Here is a 23,416-nt window from a genome sequence, read left to right on the forward strand (position 1 = left end):
TCAATGATATTGAGGAAGTACACATTCCGATCTGTTGAGGGAAGGGGGCCCTTAAAATCGACACTCAGTCTCTCAAAGGGACGAGTGGCCTTGACTAAATGTGCCCGGTCAGGTCGGTAAAAGTGCGTTTGCATTCCGCTCAAACCCGACAGCTTCTTGTTACTGACCTGACGTCCTCCACCGAGTAAGGCAGTTTGCGGGCTTTTATAAAGTGGTAGAGCCGAGTGACCCCAGGATGGCATAGGTCATTATGGAGGGCCTGCAAACGGTCCTCCTGTATACTGGCGCATGTTCCACGCGAGAGGGCATCCGAGGGCTCATTGAGTTTCCCTGGATGGTACATGATGTTGTAGTTATAGGTGGAGAGTTCGATTCTCCACCGCAAGATCTTGTCATTCTTGATCTTGCCCCTCTGCGTGTTGTTAAACATGAACGCCACGGACCGCTGGTCCGTGATCAGGGTGAACCGTTTTCCCGCCAAGTAATGGCGCCAGTGCCTGACGCCCTTCGCAATGGCCTGGGCCTCCTTTTCCACCGCTGAATGCCGAATTTCGGGGCCTTGGAGGGTGCGGGAAAAAAATGCGACGGGCCTGCCCGCCTGGTTAAGTGTGGCGGCCAGGCCAAAATCAGATGCATCGCTCTCCACCTGAAAGGGGATGGACTTGTCAACAGCGTGCATCGTAGCTTTCGCGATGTCGTGTTTCAATTCCTTGAAGGCCAATTGGGCCTCTGGCGTGAGTGGAAAAGTCGTGGACTTAATGAGCGGACGGGCTTTGTCCGCGTAGTTGGGAACCCACTGCGCATAATAAGAGAAGAAGCCTAAGCATCTTCTCAGTGCTTTTGCACTAGCAGGCAAGGGAAGTTCAGAAAGGGGGCGCATCCGGTCTGGATCAGGACCGTTTTCCACCACGTATCCTAGGATGGCTAAACGGTGCGTACGAAACACACACTTCTCCCTGTTGTAGGTCAAGTTCAGGCGAGATGCAGTGCGTAGGAAGTTCAGGAGATTCGTGTCGTGGTCCTGCTGGTCATGGCAGATGGTGACATTATCCAGGTACGGGAAGGTAGCCCGCAGCCCGTTCTGGTCCACCATTCGGTCCATAGCACGCTGGAAGACCGAGACCCCATTGGTGACACCAAAGGGAACCCTGAGAAAGTGATACAAGCGACCATCCGCCTCAAAAGCCGTGTATTGTCGGTCCTCTGGGCGAATGGGGAGTTGGTGGTAGGCAGACTTGAGGTCTATGGTGGAGAACACCCGGTACTGCGCAATCTGATTGACCATATCAGATATGCGCGGGAGAGGATACGCATCCAGCTGCGTATATCGGTTGATGGTCTGACTGTAGTCAATGACCATCCGGGGTTTGTTCCCGCTCTTGACCACCATGACCTGCGCTCTCCACGGACTAGCGCTGGGTTGTATGATCCTTTCTTTGAGGAGCCGCTGAACCTCAGATCTAATGAAGATCCGATCCTCAGCGCTGTAACGCCTACTTTTAGTCGCGATGGGCTTGCAGCCTGGCACAAGATTCTGGAACAAGGAGGGTGTGGTGATCTTCAGCGTCGAGAGGCTGCAGGCTGTTGGGCAATTTGTTACTGAGGCTGCAGGCTGTTGGGCAATTTGGAGGCTGCTGCTGTTTTCCCACTGCCAGTGAAGGGAGTGGCCCACCGTACTGTAGGATTACACTCCTCAAGTGGACCATGAAGTTTAGTCCGAGAAGTATTGGCGCGCAAAGATACGGCAACACGAGGAGCTTGAAACGCTCGTAAACTGTGCCTTGCACCTTCAAAGTTACCACGCAACTCCCTAGCACGGCAACAGACCGGGACCTCGATGCCATAGAGATTGTCTGTTTGGCAGGTTGAATCTGGAGTCCACACCGCTTCACAGTGTCTGGGTGGATAAAGCTCTCAGTGCTCCCGCTGTCAAACAGACAATAAATCACGTGGTCATTTACCTGGATATTCATCATAGATTTGTCAAGTCTATGAGGCTTGGCCTGGTCCAGGATGATCGACGCCACCGTTGGTTCATGAGCGCCACTGCAGGCAGCTGAAATCGATGAGGAGGACCCCTGCTGGTCGTTCGCGGTCAGTGTCGACCAACATAGCCGCTCCCATGAGTCGCACGTGGGTGAGGGCGCCAAACTCAGCGACCCCTGGTGGTCACACACCTCCGACTCTGTCGGCCGTAATGGCGTCGTCCTGGCCTCGCACGTGGACGAACCCCTCGATGACTTCGACGACGAAGACCCGAGCTCTGAAGAATCGCAGGCCGCACTGCCGTTCCTAGGTTTAGATCGGCACACTTTCGAATAGTGCCCTTTCTTACCGCATGCGGTGCACAACACAGCTTTAGCGGGACACCGTTGCCGAGTATGCTTCGCTCCCCCACAGAAGTAGCACCGCGGGCCGCCCGGGGCTGCTGCCGTCGTCTGGCCCGAGTGTGAGCACGCCATTACGCAGCATTTCGAACCCGAGGGACGAGGAGGGATTGGCGACTGCTCCTGCCACGTTGTCTCCACATGGTCCTCCGGATATAATACTAAGCTTTTGGAGGCCGTCTCGAGCATTTCCACTAGCTCGATTGCCTGGGTAAGATCAAGGTTACCCTTCTCCAACAGTTTAAGTCGAATGTATGACGATCCGACTCCCGCCACAAACGCATCTCGGGCGAGGTCGTTCATGCTCTGCTCAGCCGACACTGCTTTGCAGTTACAGCCCCTGGCTAGCTGTAGGAGCTCGTTCGCATATTCCTCCATCGTTTCGCCAGACTGCCGTCGTCGAGTGGCTAGGAGGTAACGAGCGTGTATTTCATTGGGTGGTTTGATATAGCGCTTCTTCAGAAGCTCGAGGGCCTTAGTATAATCGGTGGCCACACGGATCGCGAGGTAGACAGTGTCGCTTACCCTAGCATGGAGGACCCGGAGTCTGTCATCATCTGTGGTGACCGCTGCGGAGGCTGCCAGGTAGTCTTCGAAACACTTCAGCCAGTGGTCGAAGGTGTTAGAAGCGCCCACCGCACGTGGATCTAGTGTAAGGCGTTCCAGCTTCAGGATTTGCTCCATACTCTCTTTTTTTTTCTTCGACGAGAGTTTAACGACAGTAAATAAAATTGATGCGCTACTCAAACACGAGGCCAGATGCTCGGTAAATGAAAGGCTTTTATTTACTGTAATGAAGCAGCCAGTAATTATATACACTATCCCAGACTGAAGGGGTCCCGGCCAGAGCAGGGACTTTTATACCTCTCCCAGGAGGCGGAGCCCGACTGGGATGTACCACAACACTACAGTACAAAGGTGTAACAACCCCACCCTAACCCCAACAGCAACAAGTAGCACAACCCAACAGTAACATATGTACATCCTTGTAGTACTGGTCAGACCCTGGCTCAGTACTATCCAGTGGGAACCAACGATGGTTCACCACAGTGGCATAAATGACCGAACCACTCAGAAGAAGCTGCTGGCAGAACTCAATTTGGATTTAAAAAAAGGCATGAGATAGCCTTGTCACCTTATGCAGAAAAAGCTCAGGAACTACAAAGGGCATCAGGCAGCAATGTCCTCCAATTAGGGGGAGGGACTTCATGTAATCAGTCCTCAATGGAGAGTGCTTGTGTAAATCAGACATTAAAGGGCCCCTGTCGATAGAGGAACCCCAATGTCACCACCTGTCAGTCAAGGAAAAAGTTTGATGACCCCAAGAGTATTAGAGCACATACTCCAGTTACCAGTTGACTATTGTAAGCACTGTCAAAGGACATAGCAAAGTTTCAGGAACAGGCAAAAACCGTGCTGCCTTGGAAGACAGCTGAGGCCAGTACCTGAAAGTACTAAGCAGGTACTCGCTCTTCCAGAGACAGCGACACTACAACTGAAACGTTTTATTACAATGAAAATTGCCCCAACAGTAATCAAATTACTAGTGAATGGCCATTCCTTGAAGACAGAGGTGGACACAGGAGCTGCAGTCTCCATTATCGGAGAACAGACCTATAAGCACTTCCAATTGGGCATCCATCTCCTGAGTTTAGAAAATATAAGGCCATACCAGCCACCACAGGCGAGCCATTACAAATAATAGGCACCACAATAGCCCCAATAACTTATAGACAGCAATCAGCTCATCTCCCAGTCATTGTTATATGGGGAAACGGATCAAGCCTTATGGAGAGAAATGGCTCCAGCAGATCTGGCTGAACTGGTTGGAGATGTTCAGGCTAGGCATGGGGGGACTGTATGAAGTTATCAGTAGACACTTTGGAGCTTTCCGAGGGGGCCTGGGAAAATTAAATGGAGCCGAGGCCAAGACCCAAGTTGACTTCGATGCTACACCAAGGTATTTCAGAGAAAAACCAGTCCCTTACTCCATGTTGGAGAAGGTGCAAACTGAACTAGGGCACCTTGAAAGTCTGGATATCATAAGGCACGTACAGTTTGCGGAATGGGTTTCCCGCCCTTAGTCCCTGTTCTGAAGCTTGGCAAATCAGTTCATTTCTGTGGGGACTATAAACTAAATGTCAATTGGTCTCCAAACCTGATAGGTACCCCATGGCCTGAATTGAAGATATATTCACTAAGTTAACAGGTGGCAAGACGTTCTCCAAGTTGGACATGAGCCACACCTATCTTCAGCTTCAATTAGGTGAGTTTTTCTGGAAATGTGTGACAATGAACACACATAAGGGACTCAATGAGTATACCCATTTGCCCTTTGGGGTCTCGTCAGTGTCTGCCATCTTCCATAGAGTTATGGAGAACACCTTTCAAGGGCTACCCAAGATAGCAGTATACATAGATGACGTCTTGGTCATGGGGGCTTCAGAACAGGGACACCTGGCTAATTTAGAAATCTTGCAGAGATTTTCCAGAGCGGGAGTTTGCTTCAAGAGGGAAAAATACACTTTCCAAATGGCTGAAGTAATCTATTTAGGCTACCGAGTAGATGACAAGGGGTTACATCCAGTAGAGGCTAAGGTAATGGCCATCAAGGAGGCCCCAATCCCAAGGAACACCACGGAGTTAAAATCCTTCCTGGGATTAGTCAATTATTATGGAAAGTTTATCACGAATTTGGTTTCCTTGCATGCCTGACTATGGAAATCCCACAGATGGTTCTGGGAAGCTCCACAGGCAGAGGCTTTTTCTAAAGTTAGAAAACTATCAGTTACGTCTAACTTACTGCCCCACATTGACTCTAAGAACTTTTTAAAATTGTGATACTTCCCCGTACAGGGTTTGTGCAGTGCTGTCACATCGTTGGAAAGATGGGTCAGAAAAGCCCATCGCATATGCCTCCAGGACCCTTTCAGATGCGGAGCGAAGGTATTCTCAGATTGAGAAAGAAGGGTTGGTGGCTGCATTTTGTGTGAAGAGGTTCCATCAAGATGTCTATGATCAACCTTTTTTTATAGTTACTGACCATAAACCCTTATTCAAAGAAGACAAGGCAATTCCCCCCATCACCTCCATTTGGATACAATGCTGGACCATGTTATTGGCGGCCTACAAATATCTTCTGGAACACTGCCCTGGAACCTGGATAGCTAATGCTGTGCACGGAGTTGCCTCCTGTTGGCTACAAGCCTGGTTCCTTTACCAGCACCGGAAGAGGTTGTGATGACTCTGAACATTTTGCCAGTGTGAGCAAGGCAGATTAAAGCCTGGACCCAAAAGGATCCAATGTTATTCAAAATAAGACATATGATCCTGCATGGGGGATTCCAATGATGACCCTCCAAAGAAATTAAACTCTACCTCATTAAGAAAGCTGAACTTAAGTGTTGAGGGTGGGATCATTCTTTGGGGGTCCCAAGTAATTGTTCTGCCCTCAGAATGACATCCAATATTAACGGAACTACAGAATGGCCCCCTGGGAGAATCAAAAATGAAGATGCTGGCTAGGAGTTACGCCTAGTGGCCCAGTCTTGACTCTGACTTCACAGACTTGGTGAAGTGATGTGACCAGTGTGAGGAAAATCAAAAACTCCCATCCTGTGAAGCATCATGGTAAAGGACATTAGGGCAAAGCCCTATTCTAAGAGAATGTTTAAGCCTTGAGAATATGCAAGCTTTATCAGCAGAGTTTCGGGTGGAGAGAACATTTAGAACACTTAATCATATTTCATGAATAGGATTTATTCACTGTCCAGATAAGATGGAATCCATGCCCAGACATGAAATCATGTGTTAATCTGGTTTGGCAGTGACCTACAGGGGAACTCATGGGAATATTCATTTGAACTTTGGGCTCGCGTCTGAGGTTACTAGGCAACACAGGAAATGGGGTAGGCCAAGACAGGAGTTAGCTTCCAGATTATATGGAAAAATAAAATGCCATTATGCGCTTGGCTAAGGTATATGACAGGTTTTATTGTTGATTTATGTATATTGATGATTGATTTAAAGCTAATGAAAGGTGGGAGTAATTGAAAAGAAAACCTGTAATTGATCTGTTTTGAATTGTGTACGTCAGATTTCATTGGAGAGTTCAGGTTGCTCTATCTCAGAGCTGCCCTGACCCTTTGATGATTTCTCCCAGCGGCTGCTGGTTTAATAAAGTTATGTCTTTGAACTGAGACACTAGCTTTCTGAATCTTGTATTGTCTCAGGTTTCAGCAGTACCGGTCACCTCAGGAACCCACCAACAGGATGCCCATTGTTAGAATTTAGGTCAGAAACTCCAAAGTGTTTTATGAAGCCCACTTGAATCATAAGTTTTGTACTTTGAATTTGGCTAGGATAAGCATGATAAGTTTCACCTCAGGTATGATTCAACTGACCCCCTAGGAAGCTTTAATCAAACAAAGTTTATTGAAGAATATAGTTAACATGTATGGAAAGAAAAGTAGCAAGAACTTTTATCAATTACAGACAAAAACAAAACAACCACAATAATGTATAAGCCTTAACAAATATATCTAAAATGTTCCAATCAAACAAAACTTCCCATAGACCCTTTTCACAGGACTGAGTCCTTTGGATAAATGCTACAGTTCTCTTGAGGCACACACAGAGAATCTTGGAGTCAGAACAGCTTCCCAGAACACCAGGGAGAAACTCTGGTCGAATCACCAACAGCAGATTCTCTACTCCAGGAAGGCAAGAAGCCTTGCTTCCAGCTAACCAGCAGAATTTCCAAAACCAGGGAGAGAGAGAAGCACTTATTTCCAGCTTGATGTCTCTTCTAAACTAAAACTGCTGTCAGCTAAACAGAAAATGAAACCTTAAATTCACTAGGAAGGAAAGAAAGCTGTCCAAAACACATGACCTTCCTCCTAACAATGCAGGGTCATAAAAGATCCCAGCGTAAAAATAAACAAACCCCATTTAAGTAGCAGTAAAGGGACTTCCACAGACAATGTAGTAACAATGAAGTAAGCGGAGGCTGTGAAAGCTGCAGAGAACATGATTTTTAAAAAAAATTTCTTAAAAGGTACACTAACGTCACATCATTAAAACATCAAAATTGCATTTAGAGCATTTACTCGACTAACTTTAGCAGTCAGGGAGCATTTTAGGAATCTCTCTCCTTGGATACTTGTGATTAGTTAGATCCCCTCAGGATATGAGGTAAATTAATATGAAGAAAAATCTATGGCAGTGTAAAAACACATGAACTGCAGTAAGAAGCAGACACAATGGGTTAAATATCTTTTGTCTTCTTTGATACTGGAGAAGTGGTTGTCGGCTCGACACTTGCTCAATTATCAATAATTTCAGCATCGTTATTGATATCAGCATGGGTTAAACAGAAACTCTGCACAGTTGGGTTCAAATAGGCCTACTTTACCAGCAACTGCCACAATGATAATTATCCTTAGTCTGTTAATGCCATTCACATGTTAGAAACAGAAAGTACAAAGAGAAAGCACAAAGCAAATTGATGCATTCTACTGAACGGCCTTAACATTACACTTTGGGATTATAGTTTACAATTATTCCTGAGCCTTTTTTGAAATTCCGCTACATTATTAGTGGCTTAACAGATGCATTTTAGGAGAGAGGAATTTCAGATCAATGTGTTAAGTGCTCTTCCTTCATCATCCAACTGTTCCATGTCAATGAGACTGATAAATCAGTGTTCAAGAATAGCAAGAAATAAGGATTAATATAGGAATGAAAATATAAATCTTGTTAAAAATGATTACTGGTTTTATTCATTAAGTATGTAACTTTTCACAGTGGGCATATTCTCATGCTCAGCAGTTCATCCCATGCATAAACAGCCTTCATCTGGTAAAAGATTAATTGCTCATCCCTCCACCTGACAGGAATCTTGTGCAGTTAGAGCCAAGCACCACAGGATGAATCATGTTGGCAGGATAAGTAGCAACAGATGAATTAGAACATATTGGTCTAGCTTCGAGTCCATGATGTGTCATGTTCCAACCGGAACAATTACAGTTTAATTTGCACTATTTTTTGCCATTTGCAGTCCCCTCACCTGGTCACTTTGGATTGTAGATTAACTCATTTCAACACATTGCTTATTGAAACACAACACAAGGTGAAATACTGGCATAGTAACACATACATGATAGAATGCTCACACTTGGAATGAATTAGGAATGACCATTCTGTTCTCACCTCATTTTTCATGAGGACAATGCAATGTATAAATTACATACATCTATAGGAGGTCTTGTGGTGCAGTGGATAACATCCCTACCTCTGAGCCAGAATCTCCGGGTTTGAGTCCTGCCCCAGTACTTGATGGCCAAGGAAGGTGCACTCATAATGCACTCAAACAGGTTGAGCATATCAGCCTGCAGAATCCTTCCAATGCACCAAAGGCTGACAGTAAGAGTGGGCGAGACTCCTGGTCAGCCATGTTTGATGTAGAGTCATGCCCCTCAAGCTGTAAGCATCTGGCGACAGAACCAGCAACCTGTTCCAGAAATTAGTAGCTATGGAAAGTCTGCCTTTGTACACCACTAGGTACAGGAAGAGAATTGGAAACATACACTTTTATTTGTCACAGTGGTGGTTTATATTGCATATTAACAAAGTTCTTGGAAATGTATAAATCTGTTCTTTGCCTCAACAATGTGTAAATATTTAAAATGGGAAATTCAACAGCTCCAGGCTGTTCACGCAGATATGAGAGCCAGTAATTTATCCTTTAACCAAGATCTTCATGAGAAATCTTTGCATCTTCACCAACAACTTGACATGGTGCAAGAAACAAATTTTATTTAGGGATGCACAAAGATGCAGTACAATGTCAACTGATTTGCGCACAGAAATGTTGCTGCTATGAAAATTGGCTCTTGCTGTGGATTAACATGTTACCCTTTCACCATATATTGTTGGGGTGAATGTCTCTTTAAGAACGAAGGCAACCTGCCTAAAGCAAGCTTGATTGTGTGAACCCAGTCCATTGAAAATCTTGGAAAGAAGGTTATTTGTGTGCTCGGAGCAAGTGCTTGCACCAATCTTGCCCCAACAGGAGCAGGAGGATATTCGAGCAACACATTGCTGCTCCAGGGAAGACAGAAGATGGTTTGACCCGCTTGTCTAAAGCAGAAAATAAAATCAAAGTCGCGGTTGGCTCTAAGGCTGCCATGTTGCTTCCCCAACAGTAGCTGATTTCTCGGAGATTGAATACTGCTGGAATTTGATATCGTTGAACCCGATTACAGCATTAACGTAATATATATACCTACTGCTGGCTTTGTACTCGGCAAGACTGGCAGGATCACAAGTTAACCCAGCAGACCAGAATACCAAAAGTTACACCAGACAGGTAAAAGCATGTACGGTTTCTGTGAAAGAAGGAAGGTCGAAAACTTGTCACCATTCCACACTTGATTAAACTAATTCTGACTCCAAACAGGCCAGATCTCCTGGGATTTGAAATAGTCCTAACTGCACCAAATAAAAATACAATGGAATATATTTCCAGAGATCAAAATGTAGGATGAACTTTCAACAGGAATATTCTCCAAGTTTTACTGGTGGTGCTGTGGAGCTCCGTAACGTGCAGTGAATGCTGCTTAAACAAATATAATTTTAAAATTCATGTGTTTTTTATATATACGTGAAAACGATTAGTATGGAATTCAAGTATACATGCTATAATTGCTAATTCATTTAGACTGAATACATACATAATAATGAGTTAATTTTGAAATTTTTAATGATGTCAGTTTGGTAACAGGATCTCAAAACTTTATTTTTCTATTACCTTGGTCTGATGTGAGGAAACCTATCACAGCTTTTCTGATTAAGATTAGGTGAATTCTTTCTCTCCAAGGATCATTCGTTTGTGGAATTCTCTTCCCCAGAAAGCAGAGGGGGCTGTGCAATTGAATTTACTGAAGGCTGAGTTAGACAGATTTTTGGTCAATAAGGGAGTCAAGGGTTATGGGGGGACAGGACAGGAAAGTGGAGTTGAGACCACGTCCAGATCAGCCATGATCTTATTGAATGGCAGAGCAGGCCTGAAGGGCTGGACGGCCTACTCCTGCTCCTTAGTCTGATGTTACTTTGTTCTAATGTTGAAGTGTCTCCAAATGAAATACTGAGAAATCCAAAAATGGAACTCATAAAAAGTAAATAATAGAGAATTCTTGAACTCAATCTGACAACGTATGATCTATGCATTTTTTAAATTAAAGTCCAAAGTGCATGAAATCATTCATTTTTATTCTGTTAATTAAGCAGACCTGCATTTTACAACATATAGTTATTTGTATACTTAAATGTTTATAATTGTGCAATCCTTTAATTATTTCTATTTTATTTTAATGATTTTCTATAACTATGTCATTAATTATGATTACTTGATTCATTTGTATCACCATCACAATTGGGCACCTGTCGCCATGGTGATTTTTCCATAAACCATTTATTTATCCTGTTTACCCAATATAAAAAGCACACTATTTTCATATAGGGAAACATTCCACTTAACCAAGACATAGACTGTGGCTGCATTGATTTGCACCAGAAATGGACCAGAGCAGATTTGTTGCATGGTCCTGACATGGCCTTTGAACTCATCCCCAGATCAATATCTCTGCCCCATACAGGTATGATGTGGAGATGCCAGCGTTGAACTGGGGTGGGTACAGTAAGAAGTCTCACAACACCAGGTTAAAGTCCAACAGGTTTATTTGGAATCACGAGCTTTCATCAGGTGAGACAAGGAACAGTGCTCCGAAAGCTCGTGATTCCAAATAAACCCGTTGGACTTTAACCTGGTGTTGTGAGACTTCTTATTGTGCCCATACAGGTATGCTTTGCTGATCAACTCAAATTTCTTCATGCCAGAATGTGTATTCATACCAGCCTCCATATTAATACCTTCCAGTAACTTTTATATCAAATTTGAGAACTTCCCCATGAGATATATGATGGTCAAATGCCCTCAGCATGGCAGAAGAATCTACACATATCCACTAGTGACATGTCAGTCACTTTGAGGCCCAAAGTCAATGCCACATATATCACTGGTTGCTTAATTCAAGTCCTTGTGTGACAGACTTTGTCAAGTCTGGTGAGGCTGACTTCCCTTCCAAGATGCTCAGCAGTAGGTTGATGTAAGCTTGAGACCTCCTACCCTGCCTCCATCCTTTATGCTACAAATCAACCTCTGAGCTTCATTTTGGATCACTTGTGACAAAAGAAGTCCCACTGTAACATACTTGGAACCACAAAGGAGAACTGCTTTGACACATGCCATATATATCACTAGCCCTGCAATTTTACTGTCATTGAAGAAAGCCAGGAAACACCAATGTATTCCTATGCCACTTTTCAGCACAAACTGTGTGCAGTCTAAAGCTGGTATCCACTCTGATGTCAGGTATTGATATGAATCAAAAACTGAAACAAGTCCCTCTTGTCATTTCTGGTCAATATTTTTTCTATATTCTGAGTTAATTTTTCTACTCTTATTAATAAATATTATTACTCCAAAAATGATTAGCATAAGTTTCTGTTACTGCACAAATATGGCAGATTTTCATCAGAATTACCAGAGCTGAAGCTCCAAAGCACTTTTAAAATTTTAAACAGATCTGATTGCTCCTATTTTAATTACTGTACCTCCTAGAACACCAATGCTTTCACTCTTGTGAAGATGTTAGAATTGTATTGTGGCTGGATCCATTATTGACAACATCGCTATGGAATTAAGAACTGTAACAATTTTAAAAAACCTTCAAGATCGTCAAAACGAAGCTCTGCTCTTTAATACATATCATAAGACTCTTCAATGAATTTCCTGTCAGATCTTGAATTGGACGAACTGGAATTACAACACTGCTGCGGTCCCGAGTGCATGCTACAGCTGAAACAAGTGATGTAAGAACACTGGTTCAAATATACCATCTTGGATAACCTGATAAAACCATAGCCAACTATTATTGGTAAACTTCCAAAAGGTGCACTACTGAATCAACAACTGCTCTGTTCAACCAGCAACCAATTCAAAATCACTTGTGGTTACTTACTTGATGAGAAATTGGCTTCAGTGTGAACGGGAGGAGTAGAAGGAAGAAAAGACGGATATCCAACAAAGAAGGAGCGCAAAGAACGTTCGGAGAGAAGAGGGGAACGCTGAGCAGGGATGTTCTCGCAGCTACCAACACTATTGTGAATCTTCAGGTTTAGAGGTTTGCTCTTTTTCTTTGCTCTGGCAGAATGATACAAAGGTAACAAATCAGTAAAGGCCTATTCACGTGTGCAAAACCATCCCCCATGAAAGACTCACTGCTTACAAACAATAATGATACAGAAACAACCAGAGCAGGACATTCAAAGAGATGCCAAAATATTCCTGCCCTCTGTTCAGCTTTGATTAGCTCTTGAATAACTTTCTGGGATTTTACTGCAGGATTGATTACATTTCAATTTCTAGTACCCACTGCAAATATTTCAACAAATTGAACAATGGATATATCTTATAAAGTAGTGGAGAGGCATATTTCAAATACAATGCAGCTCTTCATTTTCCACAGATCTAACTACTGAGCCAGTGAAAAATATCAAGGAACACATCAGAAAATTAAAATTTGCCTGCAAGTGTCATGTTTAGCCTTTTTGTTTCGACTGAAGGGTTAAGAACATGATTTGCCTCCATCCTCACCTTCAAAAGTCTACTTAAAATCCACTTTTATAAATCACTTCCCTTACCTTTTCTCTGGCTATTGTTTGACACTATGAAGAATCATGGGATGTTCCACTAGATTAAAGGTCACATTTAAGTGCATGTTGTTGTAATTTGTGAGGTCAGTTTGAAGAGTATAGTTAAATGGTGCATCTCCCCTCATTCTTTTATACTTGGAAGGAATATAACTGTTAAAGAAAATGCTAATTTAGAGAACCACTTATCTATGGTTACAGTAACAGACACAGTGCGAGGACCTTTATTTTTGCTGGCTAGAGTTTTATAAATAATGACACCAATATTTGCTTGGAGGCAAGAAGAGAAACGGTAACATTTTAAATCTCAAATTTTACAAAGGTTTTCCTCACCTGTCAGCCAGCTGGATTCATATGCTGATTGTCGGTTGGGCAGGCTAACAACAAAGGAGTGAACAGTAGATGGGTTGGAGACTGTGGGGGTCATGTGGTGGCTGAACATAACAGACAGGAGGATCACTCGGAGAAGACAAAGAATATTTCAAGAATGCTGTGGCATTGTGGGATAGGAGTAATCAGAGATCAGCAGGGTGGGGGCGGGAGGGTTGTTGCGGGTGGTAGGGGTAGGATAAGTTGGAGGTTGCTTGGGGTGGAGTCAGGCATTGAAGGCCCGATCATGGGGCATGTAAAGAGATATGCTTGGAGGACTTGGGAAAATACGTCTGTTCTTCCTGGCCCAGGTGCAATGCACTTACCTCATGACTTTTGCCTCCTTTTACCTGCTGGGGTCCCTGCGTAACCCAGCCTCTATTGGTTAAAGATAAACATTGAGGGAAAATGAAGGCATGTGCCACCTGAGAGAAGATGGTGTGCCTACTCTCTGATCAGCCTCTATTAAAACTGAAACAGGGTGCGTTGGGGACAGGTTGAGGTTAGGTTTGGGAACTGTAAAAAAAAATTTTTAACCAACCCCATCGCACACATCCTTGGGGATTCAAGATCCTCCTCACAGCCTCTGTGACTCAGAAGTTAATCAGGAGAAATAATTAATTGACTTTTTGAAAGGAGAGAAATTCCAATTCCAATTTTCTTTCTGCATCTAGTGGTGCACTAAGGCAGACTTTCGTATCTAGTTATTCCTGGAACAGCCACTCCACATAAAGCATGGCTGACCAGAAATCTCTTCCGCTCTTACCGCCAGCCATTGGCATGTTTGAAGGATTTTGCAGGTTGACACACAACCTGTCTGGCCACATTATGAACGCGCCTTCCTTGGCCATCAAGTCCTGGGGTGGGATTTGAACCAACAGCTTCTGGTTCAGAGGTAGGGACACTACCCACTGCACCACAAGACCTAAAGGAGAGAACGAGGGACAATTAATTAACTCTACACATGTGCACTCAAACTGAAAAACGATATTATTACATATAAAGGCTAAATAACTTACATTTGTATAATTAAGGACTAGGTGTTACTCAATTCTAATCGTTTCTTGATTCCAGTTATATTACTTGAGACTGACCTCTAAGAAATTGCTCATCTTGGTGCAAATGGCCTTAAAGCTGGTCACTGTAAAATGTTTTCAGCCAAAATTACCTTACATCTAAGCGAGTTACCCAGTAAAAATCAATCCCCTATCTGATACCATCTTTATTTTTCAAATTCCTTTTTTATCACATGATAAAAAGGTATTTCACCAAAGTGTTTCTGGATTTGCTTTAGTGCTTTATTTGCAATCCTCCAGATACATGCAAGATAGGAACTCACAGAACAACTGTGTTCATAATGCGAATATAAGTTTGCACCATCCTTGTAGCAAGGCTCTGAAAGATATCTGCGATACTTGAATCCAAATGTTAATATTTTTGATGAAGTTTTATTTTTGAATTTATCCTTTAGTTTTTTTTCAGTTTTAATATTAAGTTCATCGCAAATTTTAAGGGGGTGAAATTCAATTTGGTTGGTAGCACAAGGCAAAGGGAGTCATATCTGTCACTTGTAAGAACCCCCACCCTATATCCCATTCTATTGCAGTCAGTTGGCTATGTGGCGACGGTTAAGTATTGTGAGGTCGGGTGTACCAGATGTTCAAAGGCCCTCAGGAATTATTGGTGCTGTTTGTGAAAAAGCGGGGAAGTTACTACAGTGAGGGTTTGTAAGTCTGTAGTTTCTTTTCAAAAATGTTACTTTTAATATAGATTTTGTTTGACAATTTTAAAAAAAATTATTTTGACAGTGGTATGATTGAAGAACTATCATGGTGCTTGCTTCTTAAAAATTTTGGGGGAACTGGGGAGGAAAGTGAAACGATGGGAGAAAGGCAATTGCATTCTATGATTAGAGAAAAACAAAAATGGAGTGTAACCAAGGTGAAATATTACAGAGCAGTCAACATTTATCAAATGAGAAAATTGACTAGTTACTGAGTGGTTACATGATATAGAACAGATTAATGTAAGGATGATGGATACAAGACTTTTTCTGATAAAATAGTCAAACGTATTGTGAAGGCACCTCTATTGTCCCTATTCTTTACTCCCATTGAAACTATGAAGATGACTGGAACAGTACATTGTTTCCCCTTTAATCTTGAAGACATGAGGTAGTGTTTCCTGCACAATTATCATACAATAGGATTTCCTCCTGCAGCAATTACATTTTGTGCTCGTGAAATTAGTTCATCTTGAATAGTAATTAAATTGTAAAGCCATCATGCCTTTCTGACAGATCCATTATTTCTAACCGGAGAACAAATGAATGGCTTTTTGAAATTGAGGCATTCATTTGGCAAAATAATTCGGAAAACTAATTTATAAAGTAGCAAGGCATTTATTGGCACTTGAATATGATAAAAACAGTAATACAAATACTGCGTGACAGGACAAGGCACCTGGTTGCATCAGATCAGACAGCTGTATCGAGTGACATGTGGTATTTGTCAAAATGAGGAACAGAACATCCAAAATGGGAGCTGACAGTCGTTTCACACAGGCCCACAATATTGTCTGTAGCTATAAAATAGATTAATGGCAATGATGATGTTAATGTGTTAACACCATGTTGAGCCTTTCATTTAAATCTATAATATGCTGTAGTAAAACAATGTGATAGCTTTAATTTTAATTTGCAACAGGACTTTCATAATCTACATTTTATGAATCTATAATGTAGGGAATACTACAGGGAAACATTACTGATTTTTATTTGGGTTCTTCACAAGGGGATATCATATCATTAACAGTGGATAAATTAATTTATCACTATAGATGTAGCACCGTATGGTGTGCACATTTCCACAGAATAGTTTGTTCATAGTGGGTGTAGATTGTGACAATTCCTTCTTCAAGTAATTCAGAGGCTAATAAGTTCCACACATTGACTTGTAGCAATGTGAACATGGCAGTGCCATGTTTATAGTGACCAGCTGGAACAGCTATGTGGCAGCCCAGGAAGAGTTTTTCACTCTTGTCCAGTCAGCCAGCAGTCTGGATTTATACTGCAACTTCAGCATCACTACAAAGCAGAAAACATTAAAATTGCCAGATAAGCATACCCAAATGAAGCCAATGGGGGCGGAATCTGACTTGGTCAGGGATACAAAATGGGCATATCGCATCTTCTTGTTGTTGCTTCACTTTAGCTTTGTAGCTTCAATCTGGAAGGGCTTTTTCATTCAAAGTCCACTTATGTGACAAAGCTGACTGTCCCTCAACTGATGTCTCAGAATAAGCGCCAACCTCCCTCCAAATTCAAAATCCATTTCTTTTGAATCTCTTATTAGTTTATCCTCAGGTTTTTTGGCAATCACCAAAACTTCAGTCATGAGGACTTCTGCTTCTAGTTCTGATCCTAAACTATTCCGTGGCACTTTGTTTCATTGTGTAATCTATTCACGCTGTGGCCTCTACTTACACTTTATGTTCGTTATGACTACTATTGAATGATTATTTTGTTGCTCTATCGGACGGTCTTTTTTCATTATGCGATCATTTTGTGACGCACACACTACAAGTTTAGAATTAAAACTATACGGACCCACTACAAGTGCTTTTTTACTTTCCAGTATTTCATCCCATCGGCTGCGCTTCTTATCCATCATCCAGCACATTCCCCCATTGGGATGGGAAGGATCCAGTGGTCCATGTGGATGTCAATGACATTGGCAGGATGAGGAAGAAGGTTCTGCGTGGTCAGTATGAGGAGATAGATACCAAATTAAGAAGCAGAACCTCAACAGTAATAGTTTCTGGAATATTACCGAAGCCATGTGAAAATTGGCAAAGGACAAATCAGATTAGAGAAAATAACGTGCGGCTCAATGACTGGTGAGAGAGAAGTGAATTCCGTTCATGGGGCACTGGCATCAGTATGGGGGAATGTGGAATCTGTCCCGTTGGAACAGTCTAAACCTGAACCATACTGGGACCAGTGTTCTTGTGAGCCACATAATATAGAGACTTTTAAACTGAAAAGTGGGGGCAAGGGATCAAATTTGGGAAGGTGTGGCTGAGCAAAGAGTAGAGGCAAGACAAGAGAAAAAAGTACTAATATGTGAAATGTTAAATTGACTAGGATAGGAAGGGACAGAGAGTACAGATCTAAGAATAAATCAGCTGATGATGCCAGAACTAAAGGTTCTGTACCTAAAAAATTGAGATTAAAGTAGATGAACTGACAGTGCAAATAGAAATTATGATTTAGTAGCCATTGCAGAGACATGGCTGCAAGGTGACACAGATTCAGGATTTTTTTTATTCGTTCAGGGGATGTGGGTGCCGCTGGCTGGGCCAGCATTTATTATCCATCCCTAATTGCCATTGAACGGAGTAGCTTGCTCAACCATTTCAGAGGGTCATTTAAGAGTCAACCACATTGCTGTGGTTCTGGAGTCACAGAGAGGCCAGATTAGGTAAGGACAGCAGATTTCCTTCCCTAAAGCACATTAGTGAACCAGATGGGTACAACAATTGACAATGGTTTTGTGGTCATCATTAGATTTTTAATTCCAGATTCTTACTTTTCACCATTTGCTGTGATGGGATTTGAACCCAATTTCCCAAAGAATGAACTGAGTCTCTGGATTACTAATCCAGTGACAATACCTCTATGCCATCATCTCCCCACAAAATTGAAGTGCATGTGACATTTAGGAAGGACAGAAAGTTAGGAAAAGGTGGCGGGGTGGCTCTGTTAATTAATGATGGCATTAGCACATGAGAGAAGGCTGAGCAAAATTCAGGAAACCAGGATGTAAAAGTGGTTTGCATTGTAATGAGGCATGATAAAGGCAAGAAGTCAGTTGTGGGAGCGTTGTACCCCTAATTTTAACTACACGGTAGGACAGAGTTTATATTAAAAAAAAGAGATAATAGGAACTCTTAAGAAAGATATGGCAATAGTCTTGGGACGTTTTAATCTACATATAAACCAGAAAAATCAAATGAGCAAAGGTCATGTAGATGAAGAGCTTATAGAAAGTTTTTGAAATAGTTTCTTAGAATAGCATGTTTTGCGGCCAACCAGGAAGCAGGCTATACTAGACCTGGTATTGTGCAATGAGATATGACCAATTAATAACCGCATTGTAAAGGCACCCCGAGGTAGCAGTGATGCTATTTTATATTAAATTTGAGGGAGAGCATCCAAGACTAGTATCTTAAACTTAAATAAGGGCAATTATAAGGGCATGAAAGCGGAGGTAGCTAAAGTGAACTGGCAAATGGGGTTAAGGGATAGAGCAATAGAAATTAGTTGAGCATTCACGTGACCCTCCCTGTAGATAGACACAGACTAAAATTATGGTTGTTGGTTTAGGAGGTGTATACTTGCTATATGTAATTCTGTAAATAAATATGAAAGCATGTAAGGATTGACTCCAGTTCTGTGACGTTAGTGTCCCTTTAAGAGATTTGTTTTTTAAATCGTGATCTCTGCAGCTCACAGCTTTAGATGATGTCATTGGTGTGAGGAGAAAGACAGGAGTCAATAAGATTTCTAGATAGTAAAGATATCTAGGGATATTGGAATAGTGTGGGAAAATGGCATTGAGACAGAAGATCAGGGGCTGAATGGTTTACTCCTACTCCTCTTTCCTAGTTTCTATGTTTATAAATCTTGAAACAGATTTCCTGATCAAGCTTTTGACTGGCAATCAGTTATTAACAACTATCCAACTGATCCCATTGTGATTTTGTAGAATCCACTTCCTTTATGTAGTTTTGGTGAGCGTCTGAACGCTACTGTAGCCCAGTACTGGAAATGTGACAGAAGAATTTGGGGAAAAAGAATACCAGACTGATTCCTGGGCTGGCAAGATTGCCCTATAAGGAAAGATTGAGGACACTGGACACGTGTTCTCCATTTAGAAGAATGAGTGGCAGTCTCATTGAAAAACACAAACTTCTTACAAGGCTTGACAAGGTAGACACAGGAAAGATGTTTCCCATTGTGGGGGAGGGGGGGTTCTAGACAGTAAGAAGTCTCACAACACCAGGTTAAAGTCCAACAGGTTTATTTGGTAGCAAAGTCCACTAGCTTTCGGAGCTCTGCTCCTTCGTCAGGTAAGTGGGAGTTCTGTTCACAAACAGGGCATATAAAGACACAACTCAATTTACAAAATACTGGTTGGAATGCGAATCTTTACAGGTAATCAAGTCTTAAAGGTACAGACAATGTGAGTGGAGAGAGGGTTAAGCACAGGTTAAAGAGATGTGTATTGTCTCCAGACAGGACAGTTAGTGAGATTTTGCAAGCCCAGGCAAGTCGTGGGGGTTACAGATAATGTGACATGAACCCAATATCCCGGTTGAAGCCGTCCTCATGTGTGTGGAAGCTGGCTATCAGTCTCTGCTCAGCGACTCTGTATTGTCGTGTGTCGTGAAGGCTGCCTTGGAGAACGCTTACCCGAAGATCAGAGGCCAAATGCCCGTGGCCGCTGAAGTGTTCCCCAACAGGAAGAGAACACTCTTGCCTGGTGATTGTCGAGCGGTGTTCATTCATCCGTTGTTGTAGCGTCTGCATGGTCTCCCCAATGTACCATGACTCGGGACATCCTTTCCTGCAGCGCATCAGGTAGACAACGTTGGCCAAGTTGCAAGAGTATGTACTGTGTACCTGGTGGGTGGTGTTCTCACGTGAGATGATGGCATCCATGTCGATGATCTGGCACGTCTTGCAGAGGTTGCTGTGGCAGGGTTGTGTGGTGTCGTGGTCACTGTTCTCCTGAAGACTGGATAGTTTGCTGCGGACAATGGTCTGTTTGAGGTTGTGCGGTTGTTTGAAGGCAAGAAGTGGGGGTGTGGGGATGGCCTTGGCGAGATGTTCGTCTTCATCAATGACACGTTGAAGGCTCCGGAGAAGATGTCGTAGCTTCTCCTCTCCGGGGAAGTACTGGACGATGAAGGGTACTCTGCCTGCCGTGTCCCGTGTTTGTCTTCTGAGGTCGTCGGTGCGGTTTTTCGCTGTGGCGCATCGGAACTGTTGATTGATGAGTCGAGCGCCATATCCTGTTCTTATGAGGGCATCTTTCAGCGTCTGGAGGTGTCTGTTGCGATCCTCCTCATCTGAGCAGATCCTGTGTATACAGAGGGGTTCTAGAACCAGGGGAGACACTCTCAGAATAAAAGGCAGGCCATTTAGGACTGAGATTAAGAGATGGTCAGATGACAGACAATGTCAGTCACGGACAGAAAATCATGGCCACTGTGCCGATAACTTCCTGCAGCGGAGGTCCCAGTTGGCAGTGCAAACTTGGTGTATTAACCTGAGCTGGATAATTCCTTTGTGACTGAAGACAATATGTGAGCAATATGAGTTGGTTACAGCTTTATACGCTATCATGTAAATTCAATGTGTGCATATAAGCATGCACACACACATACATACGCGTACATGATTTTGGAAAGGGAAATGACCATGTCTTTGCCATGTATGAATGCTTTAGCTATACGCTTTGAGCTTTAAGATTCCCTTCATGTAATTTCTCAGGCTTTTTTTATGGTCTGATACATTTCGATAATGGGGCAATGGCCACCAGTTGAAACTTCTTCCTCTCAGTAAACGTAAGAGACAGGAAAAGAATTCACCGAAGGCACTTCAGTCTTCATTCTGAATTAACTTCACCTCTGCACACTACGAGCGATGATCAGGATCTAGCATAACCCATGGCGGAAGGCTTCAGGATTTCTATGTCAGTTAAAAACAACTTATCTTTTTTATCTTTTCAACAGATCGAAGGCATATTTCCCAGTCAAATAATTTTAAAAATCCTTTTTCCTGCTTGAACAAATATTTAATTCAAAATGTTGTTATAACACATCCAAATATGTGCAATATGATCGATGTGACTGAGTGGCACACAACTGTCAGAAAACCTTCCTCAATCCACAAACAAAAGCATTCATGTGGAAGACAAGCTGTTTGAAAAATGAGTCTTCAGTGGGTAATTCCACACCAATTATTGCCTTTCTTTACCTTTGTTCCTTACAGTTGTTTAATATCTCTAAGGAAGTGCGGTCTCTGCTGGGTGACACAAAATGCACATTGCACACTTTAGAGAGACAGAGAAGTGGCTACAACTCTAATTGAATGATTCATTATTGTGCCTGGGAACTTAATGCCTATCAGTTGGTTAATCAATGAGGCCTTTCAGTTGGATCCCATTCCTTATTTTTCAAAAGGCTTGAGCACAATGCTTTGTTTTCAAACAATTAATTGGTTTTGCTAAAACTCTCAGATGCATCTTGATAACAGTAGTGAGCCAAATGGTTCATGATAGTCACAGAGCCATTATGGCACAAAAGGAGGGCATTTGGCCTATCAAATCCATGCTGACTCTTCTGGACCAATTGAGTCAGTGTCATTCGCTTGCTCTAACCCCAATTTCTCTCAAATGCCCATCCAATTTCTTCTTCAAGTCACTGATTGTCTCTGCTTCCACCATTCTTGTCAGCAGTGAGCTCTGGTATCTGACAGATTCCTACTCAGTAGAGTTTGCTTTTCTCATCATATTCTATTAGTCTGGCTTCATCAGAGTCAAAAGGGGCCCAACAACAGCATGTACTTTCTCAGCTAACATTTCGTTATGGTTCTTGTGTTGTGAGAAATGTTATCTTTCAGATGAAATGTTAACTTAGTTGTGTACTGTGTGTACACAATACTGAAATATCAGCAAAATATGGCGGATGCTGGAAATCTGAAATAAAAAGAGAAAATGCTGGAAAAGCTCAGCAGGTCTGGCAGCATCTGTGGCAACAGAAACAGAGTTAACGTTTCAAGTGCAACATGACTCTTCTTTGGAACTGAGTTTTTCCAGTATTTTCTGTTTTTACTCCATTGTGTACATGTGGATGTAAATGGTCTTAGGCAAGTTTTCGAAGAACACAGGAAAATTCCCTGCAGTCCTAGCCAACATTTATCCCAACTTCACCATTAGTACTTTGGGACCTTGCCACATGTAAAACTCTGTTATATTTACCTACATAAGCAGTGGGTAAAAATTAGTTTTGATTGTACCCTTGTTCCAGATATAAGCTTTTGGACAAAATTAGAGGCTCGGAATTCTGCGTTCATCTGCCTCACATTACAGCACATCACCGTACTGGTAATGGCAGCTGCACAGCATCCATATTTGCCACCTAAAATGGATGCAAGGCCATTTGCACATGCTGCTGAGGGTCCAAACAACAGTCAACATTCGGCTGCCCTGAGTGCAGCTGTCGTCGAGTGGGCTACACTATCAGGTTTCCTGTTGCAGATGTGGCCTACTAAACAGCTGCCACTAAAAAGGTAAGTTAAATTCTCATTCACAGATTGACTTGGAGCCTGCAACCACCAATTGGACCAAGCTCCTGTTTTTCCTCATATCGTGTGGAGATGCCGGCGTTGGACTGGGGTAAACACAGTAAGAAGTTTAACAACACCAGGTTAAAGTCCAACAGGTTTATTTGGTAGCAAAAGCCACACAAGCTTTCGGAGCTCCAAGCCCCTTCTTCAGGTGAGTGGGAATTCTGTTCACAAACAGGGCATATAAAGACAAAGACTCAATTTACATGAATAATGGTTGGAATGCGAATACTTACAGCTAATCAAGTCTTTAAGAAACAAAACAATGTGAGTGGAGAGAGCATCAAGACAGGCTAAAAAGATGTGTATTGTCTCCAGACAAGACAGCCAGTGAAACTCGGCAGGTCCAGGCAACTGTGGGGGTTACAGATAGTGTGACATGAACCCAATATCCCGGTTGAGGCCGTCCTCGTGTGTGCGGAACTTGGCTATCAGTTTCTGCTCAGCGACTCTGCTCCGTCGTGTGTCGCGA

At 42.7% G+C, this 23,416-nt stretch overlaps 1 protein-coding gene across 1 annotated transcript in view; it reads right to left on the minus strand.

The window, feature by feature from the left end:
• Window positions 1-23,416, minus strand: part of ksr2 (kinase suppressor of ras 2) — a 389,906-nt gene that overhangs the window by 186,822 nt on the left and 179,668 nt on the right. The window contains exon 5 of the mRNA XM_078226092.1: window positions 12,470-12,651. Coding sequence (XP_078082218.1) covers window positions 12,470-12,651 — 182 coding nt within the window. The remainder of the gene's footprint in view (window positions 1-12,469; window positions 12,652-23,416) is intronic.

Source organism: Mustelus asterias, chromosome 13 (genome assembly GCF_964213995.1).
Source record: "Mustelus asterias chromosome 13, sMusAst1.hap1.1, whole genome shotgun sequence".
NCBI lineage: Eukaryota > Metazoa > Chordata > Chondrichthyes > Carcharhiniformes > Triakidae > Mustelus > Mustelus asterias.